This window comes from Giraffa tippelskirchi, chromosome 1 (assembly GCF_054371585.1).
Source record: "Giraffa tippelskirchi isolate mGirTip1 chromosome 1, T2T-mGirTip1v1.2.pri, whole genome shotgun sequence".
NCBI lineage: Eukaryota > Metazoa > Chordata > Mammalia > Artiodactyla > Giraffidae > Giraffa > Giraffa tippelskirchi.
In genome coordinates this window covers 25,090,573-25,118,131 of record NC_137275.1, presented here as the reverse complement: position 1 = coordinate 25,118,131, position 27,559 = coordinate 25,090,573, and the positions used below count along the sequence as shown (strand labels likewise).

General features: G+C 36.9%; 3 protein-coding genes and 1 pseudogene across 34 annotated transcripts in view; 2 read left to right on the top strand and 2 right to left on the bottom strand.

The window, feature by feature from the left end:
- Window positions 1-27,559, top strand: part of ART3 (ADP-ribosyltransferase 3 (inactive)) — a 126,204-nt gene that overhangs the window by 10,639 nt on the left and 88,006 nt on the right. For 23 of the 30 annotated variants that reach the window (XR_014080907.1, XR_014080904.1, XR_014080883.1 and 20 more), the window contains exon 2: window positions 13,774-13,826. The exons of the other annotated variants lie outside the window; for them this stretch is intronic. The gene's annotated coding sequence lies outside the window, so the exon portion shown is untranslated. The remainder of the gene's footprint in view (window positions 1-13,773; window positions 13,827-27,559) is intronic. 30 annotated transcript variants of the gene reach the window in all.
- On the bottom strand, window positions 4,763-7,118 carry CXCL10 (C-X-C motif chemokine ligand 10). The gene is made up of 4 exons (XM_081585761.1): window positions 7,000-7,118; window positions 6,360-6,486; window positions 6,046-6,135; window positions 4,763-5,601 (listed from the first exon to the last, which is right to left on the bottom strand). Exons 1-4 carry the CDS (start codon window positions 7,052-7,054, stop codon window positions 5,565-5,567), a joined length of 309 nt encoding a protein of 102 aa, XP_081441887.1. The 5' UTR covers window positions 7,055-7,118; the 3' UTR covers window positions 4,763-5,564.
- CXCL11 (C-X-C motif chemokine ligand 11) lies at window positions 20,885-22,966 on the bottom strand. Of its 2 annotated transcripts, none has more exons than XM_081585784.1 (4): window positions 22,747-22,966; window positions 22,059-22,185; window positions 21,873-21,945; window positions 20,885-21,638 (listed from the first exon to the last, which is right to left on the bottom strand). In XM_081585784.1, the coding sequence occupies exons 1-4, from the start codon at window positions 22,865-22,867 to the stop codon at window positions 21,615-21,617; spliced, it is 345 nt and encodes a 114-aa protein (XP_081441910.1). In that variant the 5' UTR covers window positions 22,868-22,966; the 3' UTR covers window positions 20,885-21,614. The 2 variants fall into 2 exon arrangements, with proteins under 2 accessions (XP_081441910.1, XP_081441901.1); XM_081585775.1 differs by having other exon boundaries at window positions 21,575-21,634; window positions 22,747-22,807.
- LOC145543616 (oligosaccharyltransferase complex subunit OSTC pseudogene) lies at window positions 26,224-27,298 on the top strand (annotated as a pseudogene). The gene has a single exon (XR_014080911.1). The product of XR_014080911.1 is annotated as an oligosaccharyltransferase complex subunit OSTC pseudogene (transcript).

The following is a 27,559-nucleotide window of genomic DNA, read 5'->3' as shown; positions in this document are numbered from 1 at the left end:
ATGGAGGGAGAACAGTGTTATTCAGTTATCAAGGTCTAGATATGGGACATGAATTAACCAAGTATGATTTGACAAAGAAAATTAAGAGACAAAATTACAATTACTTTTCCCTTTCCCATTTTCCCTTTATAGGAAGCCAGTGTTCTTAAATCAGGTTGCAACATATTGGTCATTGTAGGCCATATATTCCCTCTCCCCCCCAAAAACCAAGTTCTCCCCCTGAGATTTACAACATGACTGTAATACAGTAGATACATCCATTTTGTTCACTGTGTACATCAAATTTTACTTACATCAGCTTTCTGCTTAGAAAAGACGTTCTTTTTCACCTCTTAACTCCCCTAAGAATAGAGACTTTTATTTTTTTAAATATCTTCGTAGATTTCTCTTCCTGAACTAGATTTCTGCATGAGCCTTGTTTTCCGGCTTATAATTTTTAAAAATCTCATTAATTTTTTTCTATTTGTGTAAGAGGCAAGTACACATTCCCTTCCAAATTTATATCCCTCATGGCAATTAAGTAAGGCAGTCCCTTGTTCTGGACAAGGTCGTGTAGACTACATAGCATTTAAGAGAGCTAAGATGCCACTTCCATCTTTCTCTTCCTGTCATGGCGACCCTCAACTGAGATAGAGGGAGACTGTTCTTGAGTTAGCGTAGAGGCCCTGCCCACCTGCATGAAACTTGGTGTGAACAAGAAATAAATTTTTTTTGTGCTACATCTTTAATATTTTGAGAGCTTTGTTACTACAACATAGTTGAGCAGTCTTGTACATTTTTTCATGTATGTTTTATAATATGTATATAGTTTATAAATATGTAATAATAATGATGGCATACTTAGAATTTTTCCTGATCTAATTCTTGTCTGTCTCCTCAAAATCATTTCTCACAATATCCATTTAAACTTCCATTCTTCTAGACTGAATACACTATGCTGTTTCACACCTGTGTCTTTGTACCTGCTCTTTCCTTTACTAGAATTCACTTTTATTTTTCTATCTATCAGATATATATGTGTCTTTCAAATTTCAGATTGCCATCACTTTCCCAGGAAAGGCTTACCTGATTTTCTCAATTTTCTTTGTATATTTGGAGTTTTTTCAGTTCAGGTTTATTTACCTTTGTTTCTGTCATTAATAGTAAATTATAAACTCACAGTGTAGTAATTTCTTTTAAACTCAGTATATAATGGGGATAAATGTTTGTTAAATGAATGCCCTGCCTTTGAACAGAGAACAGTTTAAAGCTCTGTTGGTTAATACCTTCCTGAAAATTAGTTGACAGTTGGTTGAGAATAAAATATAAATTCATGGTGTCAGGAAGAAAAAGAAAATGAGAGGGCAGGAAGGAAAAATTCTGCCACTTCAACTTTGCTGTGATCTCCTTAAGGTTTTCATAGTAAGGGCCATATAATGTGGTGTAAGTGTTTGTGCTTTCTCTCTCTGCATTGGATTTTTATCTGTCTTTCAGTTTCCTTCGTTGGGGTACAGTTGACATATTAGTTTCAGATTTAGAACCTAATGACTCAGTATTTGTATATATTGTGAAATGATCATCATGTCATCACAATAAGTCTAATTAGCATCTGTCACATAGTTATAGTTTTTTCCTTTGTGATGGGAACTTTTACAGTTTACTCTCTTGCATGACTTTCACACGTGCAATACAGCATTATTAACGACAGTCGTTATGCCGCACGTTACACCCCCAGTGACAGCTCTCTTATTCTGTCATTTGTGCTGTGTGAACTTGCTTGATGTTAATGAAGATATCTCAGAGTTGGTAATATTCTGAAGTTCTTTGTTTCTTTGCTAGTTTATTTTGCCTTTTTAAGTGTAAAATAGAGCATGTGTTTAAAAATTAAAATGTGTAGGTACAGATTAAAGAATAAATTCTCATGTACCCATTATTTAGGTGAAAAATAGAACTTTATTATAGTCCAGAGCCCCTTATGTGCTATTCCCTGGTTTCATTTCCTTCTCACTTTCTGAAATAATCACCATCCTGAACTTTATGGAGATCATTCCTTTGTTTTTGTTTCATCGTATATGTCTCTACAGCTGACCTTTGCACAACATAGGGATTGGGGCGCAGACCCTCCCCCCCCAAGTCAAAAATCCATGTGTAACTTTATAGTTGACTCTTCATATATGTTAGAGAAGGAAATGGCAACCCACTCAAGTATTCTTGCCTGGAGACTCCCATGGACAGAGGAGCCTGGCATGGGGTCGCAAGAGTCAGACACAACTTAGTGACTAAATCACCACCACCACCACCTCCATATCTGTGGTTCCACATCTGTGGATTTAACCAACTGCAAATCATGTAAGCCAGGCTTCAGCAATACATGAACTGTGAACTTCCAGATGTTCAAGCGGTTTTAGAAAAGCCAGAGGAACCAGAGATCAAATTGCCAACATCCACTGGATCATCGAAAAAACAAGAGAGTTCCAGAAAAACATCTATTTCTGCTTTATTGACTATGCCAAAGCCTTTGACTGTTTGGATCACAATAAACTGTGGAAAATTCTGAAAGAGATGGGAATACCGGACCACCTGACCTGCCTCTTGAGAAACCTGTATGCAGGTCAGGAAGCAACAGTTAGAACTGGACATGGAACAACAGACTGGTTCCATATAGGAAAAGGAGTATGTCAAGGCTGTATACTGTCACCCTGCTTATTTAACTTATATGCAAAGTACATCATGAGAAATTCTGGGATGGAGGAAGCACAAGCTGGAATCAAGATTGCCAGGAGAAATATCAATAACCTCAGATATGCAGATGATGCCACCCTTATGGCAGAAAGTGAAGAAGAACTAAAGAACCTCTTGATGAAAGTGAAAGAGGAGAGTGAAGAAATTGGCTTAAAGCTCAACATTCAGAAAACTAAGATCATGGCATCTGGTCCCATCACTTCATGGCAGATTGATGGGGAAACAGTGGCTGACTTTATTTTGGGGGGCTCCAAAATCACTGCAGATGGTGATTGCAGCCATGAAATTAAAAGACACTTACTCCTTGGAAGGAAAGTTACGACCAACCTAGATAGCATATTAAAAAGCAGAGACATTACTTTGTCAACAGAAGTCCGTCTAGTCAAGGCTATGGTTTTTCCAGTGGTCATGTATAGATGTGAGAGTTCGACTATAAAGAAAGCTGAGTGCTGAAGAATTGATGTTTCTGAACTGTGGTGTTGGAGAAGACTCTTGAGAGTCCCTTGGACTGCAGGGAGATCCAACCAGTCCATCCTAAAGGACATCAGTCCTGGGTGTTCATTGGAAGGACTGATGTTGAAGCTGAAACTCCAATACTTTGGCCACCTGATGCAAAGAGCTGACTCATTGGACAAGTCCCTGATGCTGGGAAAGATTGAAGGCAGGAGGAGAAGGGGACGATGGAGGATGAGCTGGTTGGATGGCATCACTGACTCAATGGACATGGGTTTGGGTGGACTCTGGGAGTTGGTGATGGATAGGGAGGCCTGGCGTGCTGTGGTTCATGGGGTTGCAAAGAGTTGGACATGACTGAGTGAATGAACTGAACTGAACTGAAATCATGTAGTACTATAGTACGTATTGAAAAAAATTTTGATATAAGTGGATCCACATAGTTCAAACTTGTGTGTTCAAGAGTCTTTGTCAGTGTTTACTTTCCCTGTTTTAAAACTTTATATAGTAAATGGAACCATGCTGCATGTATTTTTCTGTGGCAAGCTGCTTTTGTGCAAGATTGTTTTTGAAATTCATCCATGTTGATATGTATAGTTGTACTTCCATTTATTTTCACACTGTATAATATTCCATTGAATTAACATACTCTAGTTTACTTATCCATTCTATTTATGAACATGTGGCTTTATATACAAAGTTTTACTATTGTAAACAGTGTTGCTATAACATTTCTCTCTGTATATTCTAAATAAGAATTTATCTGTGGTGTCTACATAGTAGTTGAATTGCTAGAGCATAGAGTGTGCATATGTTAAATTGTATGAAATAATACCAAACTGGTTTTCAGGGTAGTCATAGCTGTTTTCTCTTTCATCAAAAGTGGAGGTATCTCATTACTCTAGATACCTTCCTGATACTTGATATTACCCAACATAAAGTTTTTTCTAATCTGGTGGCATGAAATGGTATACCATAATGATTTGAATGTATGTGTCCCTGATTACTAATGAAATTGAGCTTCTTTTCATATGTTAAGAGATTATGCTTTTTTCTTTTCTGGAATTCCTGTTCATTTGTTTCCTGTTTTTCAGCTAGTTGTCTATCCTTTCCTTTTCAGATACTAATGATTTGCCAACTAAATGCATTGCAAATACCTTCTTAGTGACTGATTGGATATGGGAGGTGAGGGAGAAGGAGTGTAGAAGTACTCAGAAAATTCTGGTTTTGGGAGCTGAATGGATGATGCTACTGTGCATCTAGGGTGTAAAACAGAGGAGGAGAAATAGATCTGGGCGCAGGGGGAAGAGGAATTAATTTAAGATATTTTGGAGTTTGACGTTATCAGGTTGCAAATGTCTCAGACACTCTTAAAGATCTGAAACTCAGGCCAAGCTCTGCTTTGCCACATAAGCCCTGGAAGAATCCTGTATGATAGGCCTTTCAGGAGACTATAGTTGGAAGGAATGTGGTAATCCTCAAACTAATTTGTCCTCCACCCACCCCTGCTTCTTTGGCTGTGGATTCTCCGGCGTATGCTTTTTGCGAAATAAATGTCCCAGTCAGATGACCCACCAGACACTTCATCTTAGTTATAATTATTTATTATGTTTTCGGCCTCTAAACAAATAATCTTTCTTAATATTTCTAGGAAAGAACATTACTTTTATTTTGGAAAGCATTTAGCATATTTGTCTTACATAGGGTACACAACATGTATCTAAATTTAAAAATTTATTCCATTGCAATAATTACAGAAGTTAATAGTTGTATACAAGTTATTCCATGAACACTGAAAATCATATAAGAAACATACATCTTTAAGAATTCTAATTTGTATAGCTTTTGACTAAGTACTACTATTTTCAGCTACATTTCCAGATGTTTCTGGCTGCTTCTATGTATTTGGAACTATGTACATAACACCTGAAAGAATACGGGCCCCTTGGAGGGATGGCAGTAGAAGCCCATGGAGTAAAGATCTTTCTTTAAAAAGCAGATTGTATTATTGCTTTGAATATCTTAGTTATTTGAGATCCTAAGGTCTCTAATAAGCCCAGAGCCAGAAAGATCCTTTAATAACCTAGAAAGATTGGAAAGGGGAGGAAACTGTCAGTAGTAAGGCTGGGACTTAGCACATTAACTTAAGAACGTAGCGCCTCGGTGTAGCTTACAGTGATAGTGCCAGGGCAGAGTTACTACTGAACAGCTCAGGGTGATGAGCCACCCTCTCCCCTGCAGGAGTAGTAGCAGCTGATTTGGTGACTGGCTTGGTCACCTTTTAGGAGAACTGAAGTCCATGGACAATTAGGGCTTGACATATACTGTACATAGGGAAACAGTTGTAGAGGTAGCTTCTCTCTGGTCCATCCTTATCAGTAGTGCAGTGATTATGCCTCTTTCTGTGTTAGAGGAGATCTTTTAGTCCTGTAAGAAGAGAAAGAGGATGTAAGAGACTCTGACTCCAGTCTAAATTCTACTAGGAACATACTGAGTTCATAGGTAATCCTAAGTCCTTAGATGAAGTGTGGTGAGCTTTCCTGCTCTTACACAATCATTGTGGGTTACACAGGATGCTTTTTTAAGGCCAGGAAAAGCTTATGGGAAATTTGGCATCTTTGCTTGCATTGTTATAGCTCTGCTTCAAGGTTGAAGTGGCCTAATGACACTTCCAGACAGGTAATTAGGGTAACTTTTGATACCACACAAGATGACACCTGAAGTATATAAGCAGATAGAGGTAGTGGAAGCATGGTGGTAACACCGTTTTAAGCCAAGAATTCCACCGGAAAGCCCAATGCAAATATTTCTAACTTCCCAAGATCGACATTTCTTAAAAAGCAGTTCTTCTGCAAGCAATAGCAAACCTACCTTTGCTTGTTAATTGCTTTCAGTAAATTCTTGATGGTCTTAGACTCTGGATTCAGACATCTTTTCTCCCCATTCTTTTTCATTGTGGCACTGTAGGAGTAAAAAAGAGTGAAAATATTTAAAGCAATGTTGGGCCAATAAAACAGATGGAATATATAGTTTTAAAGTCAGGCATTTAGGTTTCACTTTAGATGTTTCTCTTTGCTCTGTGGAAGTCTTAGGATCATCATAAACCCTTTACTGATTTTTGGAATCATTATCATGTATTTAATGTTTGATTACAGCCAGGGAGATGATCATTAGGTTTTACTCACATAATCTCGACACGTGGGCAGGATTGACTTGCAGGAATCACTTCAAGTTTTTCCAAGGACCTTGGATTAACAGATCCATTACTGATCTTGATGCAGGTACACCGTACACTCCTAGAGAGAGGTATGCCTGCAGGAAAAGAGACAGGTATAGCAGAGGACATTAGCACAGTTTTCATTTTAGGCACTTAATGTGGATTGGGTAGTACTTAGCAGAACCTCTGCCTCCATGTGTAATCATATAGTCAATCTGTGATCATACAGCTCTGTTTGATTTAATTAGCTGATTCCCTGAAAGAATGGAATTGTAACGTGTTGATTGTAGGATGCACTGAGCCCCAGTCATATAGTTAATTACACTTAACTAAGGAGATACCTGTCTCTTCCTCTTTCTCTTCTTTCCCTCATTTTTTGTCTGTATATCCCTCTTTTTTTTCCAGTCCCACCTTCCTCCTCCTCTCTTCTTTTATTCCACTTGCTTCCCTGATAATAAGCTCTGATCAGAAGCAATCTCTGTTCATTTACCCTTCATTTTTAGGCAGGCTGTAAAACTTTTGCAAATGAATTATTTCTGTATTTATAAAATCTATACCCTAGTCCTATTTCTGTTCTTATAAATTAAGTTTCCCTTGATGTTTCTTACCTTGACTCAGAGTCAGAAGGATAAGGCAGAAAATAAGAAAACCACTTTTGTTCATGGTGCTGCAACTGAAGGTACTTCTGCAGTAGGCTCAGACTGCCTGAACAGTTGAGGAGTGTCTCAGAAAATGTTGATCTCAGATGCAGTATTTATTTGCAAAGGCACTTTCCCTCTCTAACTCTGATTGGATGATATTACAGTTGATTCAGCAAAACCTGCAGTCTGTTCCTTGGGGAAGTCCCATGTTGCAGAATCGAAGATATTGTTTATATTTATTGTGGCTTCTGAGGTATGGAATTTCCCTCTCCCTCTTTTGTTTCAATAAGAGTGAGTTAGGTTTCACTTTCTAAAACATGAACTGTTTCTTGAAAAACATAACTTGATTGCAAGTAGAATTACTTTAAAAAAAGGAACTTACATTCTTGCACTTCCTGCAAAATAAAAATGTCAACTTAAACTCAAATCAGAGTCCTAAATACAGTTTTAAAATGAATAAGCCTTAATATTTGTTTCACATCCATTTATCTTTACAGCAGTAAGGCATAAATAGGAAATCTTATGTTTATTCACTTTTTACACTTTTTATGGGTTTCAGTGATGTCATACATGTTCTCATTTAATTTCTATAGTAATCCTGTAAGAAGATAGGAAATTATTTTATATGTGGAAGAGTAACTTTAAAGGTTAGATAATTGTGTTAGGTTGTCATCCATTTATTTTTAACTATGATGCTTTTCTCTCAACATTTTAAATTTTGATAATACTTTCAGAGGCTTGGCAATTAAAAAAAATTCCCCAGTAATAGCAATTTCCCCTCCTTTGAAGGTACATTTAATTTTTGGAAACAGTAATTTCGCCAAGCACTGCAGTGTTTGATCAGATAGTACCAAGTAATAGGTTTGGTCTTCTGGAGAAGGTCAAAGACATGGAACTGGCAAGTTTCAAGGAATTCTAGAAGTGCTCTGATTATTCATAACATCACTAAAATAAGTGAATAACCTCCAACATAATTATTTCTAGGTTAAACACAACATTTTGGATATCTGATTTCTTGTATGTTAGTAAACAAGGTTCATGTATTACAGTCCATCCCTGAATGAAAGCATCATAGAATCCAGAATGGAGTAAGAAAAAGATTTGTAGCTATAGTAGGGTTATTGCCCCCCCCAAAAATGCTTTTTGAGGAAATAAATTTTAAATAGGGGCATACATAAAGACAGACCTTAGGAGAACAGAATGGAAACAGATTGATTTAAGATGGGTACAGCTCTAAGAGAGTGTCACATGCAAAGCAAAGGCAAAAATGTGGTAGCCTTAGAGCTGGTAACATTGATAACTAAAATAGGCACAATTTCAGCTGGGCAAATAGGGTCAAAACTTGATTTCTTATTTTAGCATTCAGAAATGCTTGGCTGATTATTCACAGCAGATATCAGTAAGAAGTAGGTAATACCCTTTTTATATAACATGTGTTAGAAATTCACTGGTGTTCAAAGGACAAATAGTCTGGTTGTGTTCTTGGCAAATGATTGACAACAGGAGATACAAAATGAAATACTATTCTAAACGCAGGCATCCAGATGCAGGTGATACTTGGAACCTAGGAAAATATCTAGGGGGGGTCTTTTCATAGTCAGCCTGGCTGCAGCAATGTAGGGATAGTCCAGGGAAAGGTAGGGCTTCCACACTAGGGTTAGACCAGTGTACCTGGCAGATACTGGCCTAAAAGTTGACATAGAGGCCAAGATAAAAGCCCGTATTTGTAAACTGAACACATGTAAAACTTGGAACCTCATATGCAGGAATTTCGTCATGAGAACAGTGAATGAGTTGTTGCTTCGGGATACAGAAATTTCTGGATTGTTGAATCTCAGATTGGTCTTTTTAAGGACTGGGGTAGAGCTAAGCTTGCAAGTGGGTAAGTCAGTAGACTTAGCTGTGGGGAAACTGGAAAGTCAAAAGGAGAGGGAACTGAGGCAGAGACTGATAGTACTGGGAAGACTTTCACCCAGCAAAAAGGCCTTCTTCTATGAGGGAACGGTGTGTGAGAGACAGTGACATGGAGGAGCCCTCCCATAGCTGTTTGTGTAGAATAAAAATTGGACTGTGAGTAAAAATGCCAAACGTTTTTGGGGAAATGTCTTGACATTATGGATGGAAGAGACACCGGACAGTTCAACATTAAACAATAAAATGATAAATGGTGATAGTTTTATCTTTGTTAGTATCTAATTTCACAAATAAGATGCTATCTATATAGCAAAGTAGGAGAGTTGAGGTAGATGTCCGTTAGTGGACTGTTATTAGTGAGAAGATATTTATTACTCTTTTAATTGACTTTTAGTTAAATATTACATAGCATTAACTATATGCCAGGCATTGTTTGAAGTGCTTTATGAATACTGACTTAATCCTTAGTTGTGGGGTCCATTTTCTCGACAACTTTGTTGTGTTGTCTCTCCAGAGAGAACATTGTCCTTGATTTAGATTTCTGATTTCTGTTCTGTCTTAATTAGCTGAAGACATCTTTGAGGTTAGTTTGGTGCCTCAATAATTAAACACTTAGGGTTAAAGATTGATCTTTCTTACACTGAATCTCGTACTGAAATGAAAAATGCTGTAGAGTATATGTATGTTACACACATATATTTGGATAAACACGTGTTAGCCAGTAAACAATCACATGCTGCTGCTAAGTCGCTTCAGTCGTGTCCGACTCTGTGCGACCCCATAGACGGCAGCTCACCAGGCTCCGCCGTCCCTGGGATTCTCCAGGCAAGAACACTGGAGTGGGTTGCCATTTCCTTCTCCAGTGCATGAAAGGGAAAAGGGAAAGTGAAGTCGCTCAGTCGTGTCCAACTCTTAGCGACCCCACGGACTGTAGCCTACTAGGCTCCTCCGTCCATGGGATTTTCCAGGCAAGAGTACTGGAGTGGGGATCCATTGCCATCTACAAACAGTAAATGGTGGAGAGAATGGAGAGAAGGGAACCCTTCTACATGGTTGGTGGGAATGTAAATTGGGATAGTGGGATAGCCACTATGGAGAACAGTATGGAGGTTCCTTAGAAAACTAAAAAGAGAACTACCATATGATCCAAGAGTCCCATTCCTGGGCATATATCTGGAGAAAACTGTAATTTGGAAAGATACATGTGCCCCCAACGTTCACTGTAGTGCTGTTTACAATAGCTAAAACAAGGAAGCAACTTAAATGTCCATTGACAGATAAATGGATAAAGAAGATGTGGTACATACATAACAATGGAGTATTACTCAACCACAAAAAAGAATGAAATAATGCTATTTGCTGCAATATGGATAGACCTGGAGATAATCATACTAAGTGAAGTACATCAGACAAAGACAAATATCATATGATATTGCTTATATGCAGAATCTTAAAAAAAGATGCAAGTGAACTTACTTACCAGACAGAAACAGACTCACAGACTTAGAGAAGAGAACAAACTTATGGGAACGTATGGTTACCAGGGGAAAGGGATAGATTCAAAGTTCAGGACTGACATGTACACACTGCTTTCTACGTCAAACCTATGCCCCCTGCAGTAGGAGTGCAAGGTCTTAACCACTGAACCACTAGGGAAGTCTCCAGCCGCTGTATGTAAAGCAGATAACAAGGGCCTATAGTATAGCACATGGAACAGGGCTCAATATTCTGTAATAATTTAAATGGGAAAAGAATTTGAAAAAGAATAGACACATATACATGTATAACTGAATCACATCGCTGTACACCTGAAACTAACACAATACTGTTAACCAACTATGCTCCAATATAAAATTTTAAAAAAAACTGTAAGTTGTCATGTCATTCTTCTGCTTAGGACCTTTCAATAACTCAGTTATATTTAGAATTAAATCCAATTCTGTATCTTGTTTTACTAGGTTCTCTATAATCTGGTTGCTACTGATTTCTCCAGCTTCATCTCACAGTTTCTCTCTCAGCCTCTGTACTCCAGTCACAGAGGCTTTTATACTAGCAATTTTCTTTATTTGGAATGTTTTTCCCCCGTTCTTTGCATTGGTGATTCCTTCTGGACGTTTGGATTTTATCTAAATAGTGCCTTCTCTTACCAGACAATCTAGAACATCGATGACCTTATTTTAATTCTCTGGCATTTCTCACACTCTGATACTTGCTTAGTTTACTTTTTAATGTCTGTTTTGTCTCATTCAGTTATAAGCCCTCAAAGAACAGGGACCATTATCAGTCTTTTTCAGAGCTCATACCTATCATCTAGCATGTCACCTGACATATGGAAGGTATTCAATAAATAGTGGATGGATGGATAGATGTATACATCTTTCCAGACTTTAAGCAATGATGCAAATAAGAATTATACATCTTCAAAAAGAATTTCCATTGACTCATCACATGTCTACATTAAGACATGAATATTACTGTTTCCTAGCTTTAGAAACCATGTTTAACCTAAGAAAGCTATAATTTCCCCAGAAGTTAGCATAGATTCAGATAAGTAGAATCAGTGCAGGTATTCTCAGCTAACTATAGGTCAGAATCTTTATTTCTAGGACAGTGGGGTAAATATGTAAAAGGTGGTACACTAAAACTTTTAAATTATTCATTGGAGGTTCTCTGCAATTACGTACTGAATGAACGAAGGAATGCAGATCTTTTCAGTGCATATTGCTTACGTGTTCATTGATGGTTTTGGAAGCAGAAGAATGAGGAGGATTGTACTTGTTCTCATTGTTGTCTCTCTACTTTATGAAGGGAACCAAGCTAGTCTCACGGGATACTAGGATAAGATCCAATGTCTGCCCTTGATGGATTTGCATTCTAATTGAAAAGGCCACAAATATGAAACAGTAAATATCAAAAAAAAAAAAAAACCCTGTATGATCAATGACAGATGAGTGGTATAGATAATATATGATATGGGGGGGTGGTTATAGGTGATTGTATTTATTAAGACCAGTAATAGATGAACCTTAAAAGTGTGGATTGGATTTAGACAAGTGGCCAGGAAGGGAAACATACACAATTAGAAAAGTGTCACCAGAAATGGTATAGAGAGATGTCAACCAACCAATCAGGCAGATTACTTCAGTCTCATAGGGTTGGTAATATCTTATTAGGATTCTGTAGGATCTGGTCCTCAGGTTTACAGGTCTGGAAACTCTCGTTTTATTCTAATCATTCAGGGTAAACGTGTTCTTAAAGAGTTAATTCTGCAAACCAGATGTACAAGAAAGTAAGATGAAAATTAAAGACAGTTTATTTATTTATATGAAGACCTTCCAGTGACCATAGACTGAGGAGCCTGGTAGGCTGCAGTCCATGGGGTCGCAAAGAGTCGGACATGACTGAGCGAGTTCACTTTCACTTTCACTTTTCCAGTGACCAGAATGATTGAGTTCAATAACCATCTCACCCTTTTCTAGTATCAGAGTACCTGAGAAGTTGAATTAGTTATCAGGTTGTTTTCTTGTGAAAATAGAATGAAAACAAAGGACTATTTTCTGCTTGTTTTGAGTGGGGCTCTGCTCAGGAGAGAAACCTTTATAAGTGTGATCAATATGGAGAATTCGGAAAAAAAAATCAAACTTTAGAGACAATAGTAAGCCAACTATTACTTGTTACATCCACTGGCAACCTTACATAAATCATGTGAATAAAAATCTAAATAATAACTTTTAAATTTTATATTTTAATTTTTGCACGGCTTTTTATATATTCACTTTCTTAGTATTCACTGATCTGAGTTTAGTTTTTAAAGGAAAGAATTAAGGAAAAAAGTACATCTGTAGTTTCAGTTTCATTTGCTGTTGGTTTAAGACTAACTATGGCTTCAGGCCAGAAGAAAGTGTCTGCCCTAACAGACGCGTTACAGACCCAGAAAAAAAAAGTGCTTTCCGAGAAACTAATGTGCTTAGAAGAAATTTCCTAAAAAGCGAACAGGAGCAGTTCAGTGATTTCCATAGGCTGAGAATCCCCTCGGCTGATTTACAGTACACCTTGGAAAGTCTGGGAGAGGAGGGTAAAGCTTTGCCTTTCAAAGTTTTGACTGAGTTGTCAAAAGATTCCCCTAGCTAACAGTGTCTGGTAATACTAGTTATATACTTTTGAGTTACCAGTGTGTCTCATCATTCACAGCCAGGGCAAAGTTGGTGATGTATACTTAAAATGAGCATGCTTGGGAAAGCCTGCAAATAAATAACTTCTGTTTATAAGTATACTGAAACCGTGCAGTGCTGTGCTTTTCTCACACTTAATGGGATGATGAGATGGTCTGGTCTCTACAGATAGCAGTGTATAGTTTGGTCTCTCACTTGCTCTGTGAACTTGGACAAGCTGTTAGGTAGGTCTGTGCTTCAGTTTTCTTATTTTCAAATATGCGTTATAATATATACCTTTCACATTGTTCTAAAGATGACAGATTATTAAAAAGGTATTTTAACAAGTCTAAGTGAAGTTTTAACTGGCCAGCATTTCAAAAATATAGCCAGGTCTCTGTCCAAGTTTCAGCTTATCTCCTAGGTGCAACAGGTAGTATTTTCTCTCTAGATGATGTAGTAATTTGCGTGATCAGATGTGTCTGTTAGTCTATAGCATTGACCAGCCATAACATGCCTCTCCTGGTAGAACTGAGGGCTGGAATCATGCAGCATTTAGTCTTATGAAAGGGCTTATTTAGGTAACCTGTCTTACCCTCAGTCCATAAGAGTACACCATGAATTTACTAAACAAGACACAGATGCTTATTTTTTACTTTTATTCTTTGTGCTGTAGGTCACAGCCTGAAAAATTTAAAAGAAAGAAATTCAAGCCAGAAGAATTGATAGGTAAGAAATAAAATTTTGCATAGAAGAGTTTTTGCATAGGAACCACCCCTTCAAATTTAGAAATGATTAAATTTATCAAAATAGGTGGCTATAAGATCAATGTACTATGCTTTCTCCATCAGAAAAAAAATAAATTTAATGTTATTTTATAAAAATTTACAGAAGCAACAAGTTCTTAAAAACATGAGTATTCGGAGTGAAACTAACAAAAGGCAAGCAAGACTTGTTTGCAGAAAATGTAGTTGAATTTTTCTAAAATAATGTTGAGATTAAATACAGAAAGATTACTCTTTTGATAAAGTTAAGCAAAACTAAAGTTAAATAATATTTTGTTTAACTGTGTGTGTATAAATAAAACTAATTTTAAAAAGGCTTCCCAGTAGTGCAGTGGTAAAGACTCTGCCTGCTAATGCAGGAGATGCAAGAGACATGGGTTCGATCTCTGGGTTGGGAAGATCCCCTGGAGGAGCAAATGACAAATCATTCCGGTATTCTTGCCTGGTGAATCCCATGGCCAGAGGAGCTTAGTAGGCTACATTCGCAGAGAGTTAGACACGACTGAGCAGCAGAACACACACACAATTTTAAAAAGCAAAGGAGTGATGATCGCACAATAACATAAATGTACTTAATACTGCTAAGCTGAACACTTAAAAATGTTTAAGATAGTAAAATGTTAGGTTATGTGTATTTTACCACAATTTTTTAAAAAGCAAGGGAAGAATAAACAGAGTTCAGAATAGTGATTGTCTTGGGGTTGGAAGAGGCAAGGGAATAGGATAGGGAAGAAACACATAATTATATTAAGTTATTAATGTTCTAGTTCTTGATTTGGGTGGTGTGTTCATGGGTCTTCACTTTATGATATATATATGCCTCAGAGGTGACAATGTATGTATCATCAACCACAGTGATTAATCCAAGTCTGTATACCAATGGTCCACTGAAAAATTAATTGACTGTAAAGTTCTCATTTCAGAGAAAGTGTGAGAGTAAGTTTTTATTCCTGGTACCTCCTTTGGAGAGGAGCAGAAGAAATGTGACATAATTATGCTGCTGCTTTTCTGAGTCATTTCATATATTAAAAATTGGAAGTTTCCAAGAATCTCAATTAAATTGTAGCAATATTTTGACTTAACAGAGTGACTGATGGATTTAAATCATCGTGCTGTTCAGAAAGGGACTTATTCAGTCACTTAGGATTATCTGACTCTTTGTGACTCTTTTCCAGTGAGTTGGCTCTTCACTTTGGGTGGCCAAAGTATTAGAGCTTCAGCTTCAGCATCAGTCCTTCCAATGAATATTCAGGGTTGATTTCCTTTAGCATTGACTGGTTTGATCTCCTTGCAGTCCAAGGGATTCTCAGGAGTCTTCTCCAGCATCACAGTTTGAACGCATCAATTCTTCCATGGAAGCCCCAGATCACATCTTCTTTATCCATTCATCTATTGATGGTCATTTAGGTTGCTTCCATGTTTTGGCTATTGAAAATAGTACTGCTGTGAACACTGGGGAGTGTGTATCTTTTTAAATTAGAGTTTTCTCTGGATATATGCCCAGGGGTGGGGTTGCTGGACCATGTGTTGGTTCTGTTTTTAGTTTCTTAAGGAACCTCCATATGTTTCTCCGGAGTGATTGCACTAGTTTACATTCCCACCAAGAGTGTAAGAGGATTCCTTTTTCTCCATCCTCTCCAGCATTTACTCTTTGTAGATTTTTTGGTGATGACCATTCTGACTGGTGTGAGATGATACCTCTTTATAGTTGTCACCTGCATTCTAATAATTAGCAATGTTGAGCGTCTTTTCATGTGCTTTTTGGCTGTTTGTTTTCTTTGGAGAAATGTCTTTTCTCCAAAGATTTTTCTTTGGAGGAAGGTCTTCTGTCTGTCTTTGGATTGAGCTATTTTTCTTTCTTTTTTTAATATGTTGAGCTGCATGAACTGTGTATTTTGGAGACTAATCCCTTGTCAGTTGCTTTGTTTGCAAATATTTTCTCTCATTCTGTGGGGTGACTTTTTGTTTTATGTTTCCTTTGCTATGCAAAAAGCTCTTAAGTTTAATTAGGTCTCATTTGTTAACTATTGCCTTTATTTTTTATTACTCTAGGAGGTAGATCCAAAAAGATACTGCTGCAACTTATGTCAAAGTGTGTTCTATGTTTTCTTCTAAGAGTTTTATAGTCTGGTCTTACATTTAGGTCTTTAGTCCATTTTGAATTTATTTTTGTGTGTAGTATTAGAGAATATTCTAATTTCATTTTTTAATGTGTAGCTGTACAGTTTTCTCAGAACCACTTATTGAAGAGACTGTCTTTTCTCCATTGTATATTCTTGCTTCCTTTGCATAAATTGTCCATAGGTGTGTGACTGTATTCTAGACTTTCTATCCTACCCTATTGATCTGTATTTCTGTTTTTATATTTCTGTTATGGTTTATGGTACCATAGTGTTTTGATTACTGTAGGTTTGTAGTATAGTCTGAAGTCAGGGAGCCTGATTCCTCCAGCTCCATTTTCTTTCTCAAGATTACTTTATCTATTCAGGGTCTTTAGTGTTTCCATATAGATTTAAAAATTCTTCGAAAAATGTCACTGGTGTTTTGTTAGGGATTGCATTGAATCTGTAAATTGCCTTGGGTAGTGTAGTCTTTTGATAATACTGATTCTTCAGTCCAGAAACATGGTATATCTTTCCATCTGTTTGTGTCATTTTCAGTTTCTATAGTTTTTGGAGTAAAGGTCTTTTGCCCTCTTAGGTAGGTTTATTCATAGATATTTTATCCTTTTTTGATGTGATGGTAAATAGGACTGTTTCCTTAATTTCTCTTTGTGATCTTTTGTTGTTAGTGTATAGATATGCAACAGACTTATGTGTATTAATTTTGTATCCTGCAACTTTATTGAATTCATTGATGAGCTCTAGTAGATTTCTAGTAGCATCTTTAGGATTATTTTATGTATAGTATCATGTCATCTGCAAATAGTGACAGTTTACTTCTTCTTTTCAATTTGATTCCTTTTATTTCTTTTTCTTCTCTGATTTCTGTGGCTAGGACTTCTAAAACTATGTTGAACAGAAGTGGTGAGAGTGGACATCCTCTTCTTCCTGATCTCGAGGAAAGGCTTTCCGCTTTTTGCCTTTGAGTGTGATGTTAGCTGTGGATTTGTCATATATGGCCTTTATTATGCTGAGATAGTTTCCACTCTGTGCCCACTTTCTGGAGAATTTTTATCATAAATGAGTGTTGAATTTTGTCAAAATGCTTTTTCTACATCTATTGAGATGATCTTACAGTTTTTATTCGTCAGTTTTTTCCAGTGTTGTGTATCATACTGATTCGTGGATATTGAAAAATCCTTGCATCCCTGGCATAAATTCCACTTGATTGTGGTGTCTGATCCTTTTACTGTCTTGTTGGATTCTGTTTGCTATTACTGTGTTGAGGACTTTTGTGTCTGTGTTCATCAGTGATACTGGCCTGTAGTTTTCTTTTTTGTGGTATCTCTGTCTGGTTTTGGTATTAAGATGATGGCAATCTCATAGCATGAGTTTAGGAATGTTCCTTTGCAGGTTTTTGGATTAGTTTCAGATGGATAGGTGTTAGCTTTTCTCTAAATGTTTGATAGAAATTGCTGTGAAGTCATCAAGTCCTAGACTTTTGTTTGTTGGGAGTTTTTAAATCATGGTTTCAACTTCAGTACTTGTAATTGGTCTGTTCATATTTTCTATTTTCTCCTGATTCAGTCTTGGGAGGTGGTACCTTTCTAAAAATTTGTCTTGTTTCCTTTTATTATTACATTTTATTTCTATAGGAAGTGATATTGATTTCACATTTACAGTAGTGAAAGTTTGCTTTTATGCATATGAAAGCAAAATAAAAGTGCTAAGTTGCTGAGAATAATGAAGATTGATCAGAAATATGGTAAAAGAAAGTTTGTGATGATGTTATGAGAATGACTTGAAGTTTGGGAAATACAGACCTGAGCACGTAACTCCTTTTCCCAAGCTTTCCTGCTGCTGCTGCTTCTAAGTCGCTTCAGTCGTGTCCGACTCTGTGCGACCCCATAGATGGCAGCCTACCAGGCTCCGCCATCCCTGGGATTCTCTAGGCAAGAACACTGGAGTGGGTTGCCACTGCCTTCTCCAATGCATGAAAGTGAAAGTGAAGTCACTCAGTCGTGTCCGACTCTTGGCGACCCCATGGACTTCAGCCTACCAGGCTCCCCCGTCCATGGGATTTTCCAGGCAAGAGTACTGGAGTAGAGTGCCATTGCCTACTCCACAAGCTTTCCTAGTTCCAGTCAATCTTCTCAGCCATCCCCAGAATTATTTAGAATAACTAGGAAATAGCTTAGTTAGAGTCATTATCTTATTCATGAACATTTAATGAATCCCCATTTTATAGATAGTAAAATTCAAGGTGGTTCAGTTAGACATTTGGTATCTTTCATCCTCACTTCAACCAAACTAATTTAATTATTATTTTGAAAACTCAACTTATACTTTTCTACCATTATGCATTCTTTCATGATATTCCCTGATGTAAGTTCATTTCCCTTAGTTTCTATTGCCATTTAGTTATTCCATTCTTAAATATTTATCAAGAATCTGATATCTGCTAGACAGTGTACTATGGGCTAGGATTATAGTAACTTTCTTACTGATCTTTCACTTGTGGAAGAGCATATATTAAGCACAGAAATACTTCTTTACTTGCAACAAGTAGTGTCATGAAAAAATAGAGTGTTCTGAAGACAAATAGGGAAAGAATGTCATTTAAGCTGAGATCTTGTCATTTAAGCTGACATCTAAGTGACAAATAGGAATTAGTTTAATGAAAAAACGGGCTAAGGGATTGGTATGTGTAAAGGTACTGAGGTGGTAAGGATTTTTGACTCAAGTATTTTAATTATGATGCTGAGAAAGATTGAAGGCAGGAGGAGATGGAGGTGACAGAGGATGAGATGGTTGGGATGACATCACAGACTCAATGAGCATGAGTTTGAGAAAACTCTGGGAGGTAGTGAAGGATAGGTAGGCGTGGTGTGCTGTAGTTCATGCGATCACAAAGAGTCAGACACAACTTAGCGACAGAATAACAACAGCATTAATTCTTTTATGTCTTATTTTGCTGTGAAGAAATTGAAGTATTGTGTTTTTTCTCAATGATAATGTACTGATATATGCTACTTTACTTTAAAAAATATCAAATTTATAATGTAGCTCTTAGTGAATCTTTTTATTTTTAAAGATATTCTTTTAAAAAAATCACTGTAAATAGTCAAATTATAGATCCAAGTTTTAAAACTATCCAGGGAATTCTTATAGAAGTCCTATATCTATATAGAAATTTATGTAGATTTATGATATATATACACATAATATTTATACTGTATATCTATATAATATCAGTTCAGTTCAGTTCAGTCGCTCAGTCGTGTCCGACTCTTTGCGACCCCATGAATTGCAGCACGCCAGGCCTTTCCGTCCATCACCAACTCCCGGAGTCTACCCAAACCCATGTCCATCGAGTCGGTGATGCCATCCAACCATCTCATCCTCTGTCGTCCCCTTCTCCTCCCGCCCCCAATCCTACCCAGCATTAGGGTCTTTTCCAATGAGTCAACTCTTTGCATGAGGTGCCCAAAGTATTGGAGTTTCAGCTTCAACATCAGACCTTCCAATGAACACCCAGGATTGATCTCTTTTAGGATGGATTGATTGGATCTCCTTGCAGTCCAAGGGACTCTCAAGAGTCTTCTCCAACACCACAGTTCAAAAGCATCAATTCTTCGGCACTCAGCTTTCTTCACCGTCCAACTCTCACATCCATACATGACCACTGGAAAAACCATAGCCTTGACTAGACGGACTTTTGTTGGCAAAGTAATGTCTCTGCTTTTAAATATGCTATCTAGGTTGGCCATAACATTCCTTCCAAGGAGTAAGTGTCTTTTAATTTCATGGCTGCAATCACCATCAGCAGTGATTTTGGAGCCCATAGAATAAACATATGATTCAGTCGTTTTTTTATTTATATACAGATCTCCTGGATAACATTTTGGCTTCTCATTATTGCTTGTAGGCATCAGTCAAAAGTTAGTCAGTAGGACTGTTGGGCTCCAGGCACCCTACTGTGCTCTTTACTTTTCTGTTCATTCTCTGTTTTATGGTTGGCTCTTTGATATTGATAAGAAGGATACACAAAAAATGCATTTAAATTGTTCTTTTGTTTTCAAATAAACAAAAATAACCTGCTTTTTGGTAATTCTATAAATATTTAAGTTTTCCCAGTGTATAGATGTCTGTATAAAGAGTGCTGTAACAGCTAAGGTTTTTGGATCCACACAGAGAAACCAGCTCTGGCTCACTTCAGCAGAAAGGAATTTAATTTGTAGTTGAAGAATTCACAGGAAGATGAAGAATTGGATTTGGAAAATGTACAAAACCTAAGGGTGCTAGGTGGCAGGAAGGATTATAGCCACAGTCATGCCACAGGAACATGTTAGGAAGTTACCACTATCAGACTTAACACTGTTACTACTGCTGCTTTAAATATATCTTACTGATAGCATCTTTGTGGTGCCTGCTGGAGTTCAAAGTCTAGGGTAGGAATGCTCTTGCTGAGACCTTGTTCTGGCCGCCAGGGAACTCCTTTCTTTGGCTTTTTCCTTTTGGCCTCCTGCCAAAGCTCACATAATAAGAAATTTGCCCTGTGTAAGAAAAGCAGTTTGAGTGTAGGAATATCCTTTAAAAAAAGAAAACAGATAGTTGTCCTTCACAACTACTCATTAAAATATATTTCAAAACAATTCTTTGTGATGACAGGTAGCTGTGTACCTCTTGAATTACAAGGTAAAATTGTTTATGGTATCTTAACGTTTCTGGAAAACATGTATTTGTTTCTGTTTTAAGGAGGGTTGTGGTAGCTTATTAGAGAAAAATTACTTGATTCTTTTCAAAGTGAAACAATCTTAGATATCTAAATTTTATAGTACAGACATGACTGAAAAATAGATAGGTATTTTTCTAAGAAAAAGAATCACAGAAAGTAAATGTGATTGCCAGATATGCACATATTATTTATTTTTCAGTATTTTTCTTTGGTAGACAAAAATATTTCATATTTAAAATGTGTCCAAAGTATTACTATAATTTGTAAGAATATATAAAACCAAAAGTCATGGTTAACACATACAACCTAATTGCTTCTAATATCTCAGTGAAAAAATAGTTATTTAAAAAAATTCAAAACACCAGAACTACTCATTTTGTTATGAAATATTTGCACTCTTACCAGTTACCATTAGTTTATAATTGTCTTCATAGTACATTTCATGAATTACAGCCTTCTTTATAAAACAAGATGATGTTTAAGGACTTTCTCCATATATATACATGTGTGTATATATATATAACTTTTGGGGAAAGGAATATGAATTGACATAAAAATTATTTAAGGAATGATTATTACACACATGGATGCTTTGACTTATGAGTCATGGTCTTAATTCTAGTAATAATAATATATTGTAATATGAAATATAGGTCAAGTACAGACAGATAACTTCTGGAGACAGAAATGCTTTCATAGCCACAGCAAAATAGTTATAAGTATCAAATCGCCTTGAGAGTTTCCTAACCTAGAATTGTGTGAGTGTTCATTGCAGCCAGCAGGAGAAAGTCAGTTTCCTTACTGCAGAGTTCTTATCTTTTCAGTAGTTACAGTTACACTTGTTCTAGGTTTTCAGATCCTCTTTTCCAGGACTCCGTATGTTTTGATATTTTTAAGAATTCTTTCTTTGAACTTTCTGTAATGAGAAAATGGAAATTTTACAGACTTGGACTGTTCTTCTTTCCTAGTGATTTAAGAGTTGACATGCAAAATAAAAATGTGTAGCAGGAAAGGAAAATTGATCATAACCAGAGATCCCTTATCAGAACACTTTACACAGGATCATAACAAAACCATTCTGCAGTTGTCAATTTTTTTTCCCAAAAGATTTGTCTTGGATAAAGCAGATTATAAAATGGAAGTAACCTACCTTGATAATAGCTTTTGCTTGCTTTGACTTGGGATTTAGGCATCTTTGTCCTTTATGTGTTTTCAGGGTGATACTGTTAAGGGAAGGTCCAAACAGTCTTAAATTTTCAATGGAAAAACATAAGAAAAACAATGCAAAAAAGCGCCCCCCCTCCCAGCTATTATCTTCACCAAGTCCATTACTTACATCACTTCTGTTTTGTCACAGTTATTACTTGGGTAAATTATAGAGACTTTCTCAATATCTGCCACTTTCACTGCTTTTACTCCAGGGCCTATGCAAAGACACCGTCCCCCTTTGAACATAGGGAAGCCTAGAACAGATCATAGCATCAGTTACTAATACATTTGATTGCAGCAGTGGGCTCTGTTTTATAATATTGATGAAGAATGTGAGCCAAGTTTTTAGTAGGGCTAGAGATAGTAATTTGTCAGATAGCACTCAGCACTGCTGTTACTAGGAAAAGAATTTAAGAAGTTGACAATTTTCTCTTTAAATTTGTAAGCAAACCATTAAAGAATAAATGGAAAAATGAAAGAAGTTTATTAGATATCAAGCTTGTTTGCCTGTTGGTTTTATGCTCAAGAACTTTTCCAGAAAACTGATAACATTATCTCTTAAAATCTTCTTGGCAGACGTTTAAAACTATTCCTAAAGGCTCTTGCCAGATTTTGTAGCGAAGTAAATTCTATTAAACTTATCATTTCTAGTTTCAGTTAAACGTTTCCAATATTCTCTGCCAAAGCTGTAGCAACTGCTAATGTTTGAGGGTAAATAAAAATTCACTGTATATTTTGAGATAAAAGTGAATGAAAAGACATTTGAAGCATTAGAAAAGACATTTATAGGTTGAGAAATAAAAGGTACCATATACCTTGAACAATTGCAGCACATAATATCACAGCCAGGACTATAGCCATGCCCTTCACACTCATGCTTGTTGCTGCTGCTTTGGCTTTGATATTCTTCTTGGAGGGAGTAGAAAAGCAGATCATGGAAGAGAATTCTTACTGGCATATATAAGGCAGTTTATACACCAGCAGTCCTCTTATGACAACAGGAATTTCCCTCCTTGAGTCATGTTCCTTTCTTCCAGGAGATTCTGTTTTGTTCTCATCTACCATTCCTTCCTTTTTGTTACAGTATTGAAAGTAATATGAATGTGAAAGCACTTTGTAGACAGTAAAGAGCTATATAGAGTATTCCCAGATGGGAACCAGCCTTCCAGTAGCATTTCCTAGAAATATATTTGTTTATTAGACTACCCTGGGCAGTGAAATTCTGATTGCCATTCATTCTTCCTTTCAGGAAGATTGTCTTCTGATTTTTTAGTCCTTTCACCTTCCATCCTTCACAGAACTATATAAAAGAACATTTTTTTTTTTTTTTATAAATTTATTTATTTTAGTTGGGGGCTAATTACTTTACAATAGTGTAATAGTTTTTGCCATACATTGACATGAATCAGCCATGGGTTTACATGTGTTCCCCTTCCTGACCCCCTACCCACCTCCCTCCCCATCCCATCCCTCTGGGTCATCCCATTGTCCCGGCCCTGAGCCCTTGTCTCACGCATCGAACATGGAATGGTGTTCTGTTTCACATACGATAATATACATGTTTCAATGCTATTCTCCCAGAACGTCCCACCCTCACCTTCTCCCTCAGAGTCCATAAAATTGTTCCATGCATCTGTGTCTCTTATTCTGTCTTGCATATAGGGTTATCGTTACCATCTTTCAAATTCCATATATATGCATTAGTATACTGTATTGTTGTTTTTCTTTCTGGCTTACTTCACTCTGTATAATGGGCTCCAGTTTCATCCATCTCAGTAGAACCGATTCAAATGTATTTTTTTTAATGGCTGAGTAATATTCCATTGTGTATATGTACCACAGCTTCCTTATCCATTCGTCTGCTGATGGACATCTAGGTTGCTTCCATGTCCTGGCTATTGTAAACAATGCTGCGATGAACATTGGGGTACACGTGTCTCTTTCAATTCTGGTTTCCTCGGTGTATATGCCCAGCAGTGGGATTGCTGGGTCATATGGCAGTTCTATTCCCAGTTTTTTAAGGAATCTCCACACTGTTCTCCATAGTGGCTGTACTAGTTTGCATTCCCACCAACAGTGTAAGAGGGTTCCCTTTTCTCCACACCCTCTCCAGCATTTATTGCTTGTAGACTTTTGGATAGCAGCCATTCTGACTGGTGTGAAATGATACCTCATTGTGGTTTTGATTTGCATTTCTCTAATAATGAGTGATGTTGAGCATCTTTTCATGTGTTTGTTAGCCATCTGTATGTCTTCTTTGGAGAAATGTCTGTTTAGTTCTTTGGCCCATTTTTTGATTGGGTCGTTTATTTTTCTGGAATTCAGCTGCAGAAGTTGCTTGTATATTTTTGAGATTAATTGTTTGTCTGTTGCTTCATTTGCTATTATTTTCTCCCATTCTGAAGGCTGTCTTTTCACCTTGCTTATAGTTTCCTTTGTTGTGCAAAAGCTTTTAATTTTAATTAGGTCCCATTTGTTTATTTTTGCTTTTATTTCCAATATTCTGGGAGGTGGGTCATGGAGGATCCTGCTGTGATTTATGTCGGAGAGTGTTTTGCCTATGTTTTCCTCTAGGAGTTTTATAGTTTCTGGTCTTACGTTTAGATCTTTAATCCATTTTGAGTTTATTTTTGTGTACGGTGTTAGGAAGTGTTCTAGTTTCATTCTTTTACAAGTGGTTGACCAGTTTTCCCAGCACCACTTGTTAAAGAGATTGTCTTTTCTCCATTGTATATTCTTGCCTCCTTTGTCGAAGATAAGGTGTCCATATGTGCGTGGGTTTATCTCTGCGCTTTCTATTTTGTTCCATTGATCTATATTTCTATCTTTGTGCCAGTACCATACTGTCTTGATGACTGTGGCTTTGTAGTAGAGCCTAATAGTGGGAGACTTTAATACTCCACTCACGCATATGGATAGATCAACTAAACAGAAAATTAATATGGAAACACAAACTTTAAATGATACAATAGACAAATTAGATTTAATTGATATTTACAGGACTTTCCACCCCAAAACAATCAATTTTACCTTTTTCTCAAGTGCACATGGAACTTTCTCCAGGATAGATCACATCCTGGGCCATAAATCTAGCCTTGGTAAATTCAAAAAAATTGAAATCATCCCAGCCATCTTCTCTGACCACAATGCAGTAAGATTAGACCTCAATTACAGGAAAAAAACTATTAAAAATTCCAACATATGGAGGCTAAACAACACGCTTCTGAATAACCAACAAATCACAGAAGAAATCAAAAAAGAAATAAAATTATGCATAGAAACGAATGAAAATGAAAACACAACAACCCAAAACCTATGGGACACTGTAAAAGAACATTCTTTAAAACAAATTATACTTTTGCTTTTAAGTTCAAGCTCTTGCATGGGAGGCCTATTTTGTTTGACATCAAATGACCTTTTATTTCAACTTATTTATATTTTCTGACTGTAATTGTATGTCTGAAGAAGTCTTCTAAAGACCTGTACTTCTAAATTTATATCCATTTATTTTTGCATGTTTAACAGTTTTTGCCTATATGTATTTCTCAAGCATTATTATTTAGTACATAAAGTTATGTGAATTGTGGATTTTTTTAAAAAACGGTTCTTTCTCATGCTGTGTTTTTATTTCTTGGATTCTACTTTGATATAACCCTGTTTTCTTTTTATCTTTAGCTTTCTCTCTTAAGGGGCTTCCCTTGTAGCTCAGCTGGTAAAGAATCCACCTGCAATGCAGGAGACCCTGGTTTGATTCCTAGGTTGGGAAGATCCCCTGGAGAAAAGCGGTAGGCTACCCACTCCAGTATTCTTGGACTTCTCTGGTGGCTCAGCTGGTAAAGAATCCACCTTCATAGGCTCCTATGTCCATGGAATTCTCCAGGCAAGAATACTGGAGTGGGTTGCCATTCCCTTCTCCAAGGGATCTTCCCAACCCAGGGATCAAACCCAGTTAGTTCTCCTGCATTGCAGGCAGATTCTTTACCATCTGAGCCACCAGGTCCTATATTTATCAATCATTCAAGTCTTTAAAACCTCTTAGTCTTTATTTTAATTAATCTCAAAGTAGTTGGAATATTATTTCTCTTTCTCATTCATTCATTTAACATTTTTCTCACAGGAAAGCAAATAAAGTAAAAGGAATATGTTCTTGGATTTCATAAATCCTTATCGATCATTTTTTCTTCAAGTTCTTAGGTAATACGTAGAACCAAAATTATGCAGAGTTGGTTTCGTGCTTTAACCTTTTTACTTCTTTTTTTGAGCTATACAAAAAATAAACTTAATTAGCTGTTTCCAGGTGGCGCGTGGGGCTGGAGGCCCAGAGCGTCCCCTGCCACCGCCAACATGGAGAGTTTGTACCGAGTCCCGTTCTTAGTGCTCGAATGCCCGAACCTGAAGCTGAAGAAGCCGCCCTGGGTGCACATGCCATCGGCCATGACGTTGTACGCTCTGGTGGTGGTGTCTTACTTCCTCATCACCGGAGGAATCATTTATGATGTTATTGTTGAACCTCCAAGTGTCGGCTCGGTGACTGATGAACACGGGCATCAGAGACCAGTCGCTTTCTTGGCTTATAGAGTAAATGGACAGTATATTATGGAAGGACTTGCATCCAGCTTCCTGTTTACAATGGGAGGTTTAGGTTTTATAATCCTGGACCGATCCAATGCACCAAACATTCCCAAACTCAATAGGTTTCTTCTTTTATTCATTGGATTCGTGTGTGTCCTATTGAGTTTTTTCATGGCTAGAGTATTCATGAGAATGAAGCTGCCGGGCTATCTTATGGGTTAGAGTGCCTTTTGAGAAGAAGTCAGCACGTACTGAATTTGCTCCTGTTAATGAAATTTTAAAGGCTGTACCAGTCCTCAGATATGAAATACAAAGAAGGATGAAAAGCAGCAGAAAAGAAACATCTAGTGAAAACATAGGAAGCATATTAAAGCATGGACTAGAATGTCTTCTTGGTGTCAGAGACAAGCTTATCAGTATTTTTTCCTGCTGGCCTTCACTGATGTACCAATGATGTTAAGTGACATTTTCTTCTTTTTTTTTCATTTCTTAAAATGTACTTCATTTCTATAGCTATAATATTGAATAAAGTGATTATTTTTTACAAACCCCTTAACATTTTTTGAAGGTGACTTTTCTGGCCTTCAGAAATTAATGTAAAATCAGGACGTGCAATTCCGTACGCTGAGAACTCTGGACAGCTGATCAGCTTTACCAATGGTGCTTTGCCTTTAAACAGAGTGTGTGACAGTACATCATTTCAGATATGTATGGAAGACTGTTTCAGAAACAATAAGATGTATGGAAGGAGCAGAAATAAATAATTTTTCTAATAAAAAAAAAATAAAAAATAAACTTAATTAGACTCTGGCAGGTACTAATATGGATGCTTTCTCCTTCCTTCACACTCTTTCCCTTTTTACTGCCTTTTCCTCCCAGGGTCGATGCCCTAAAGATTACTGGAAAGCACCACCCCATTCTATAGTATCAATAGTTCATTGTTCACTCATTCATTGGACAAATATTTATTTTATTACATGCCTAGCACTCTTTTGAGGATTGAAGATAGAGCAGTGGACAAAACCAACGAAGTTCCTTCTTGTGTCTTTAAAGTTT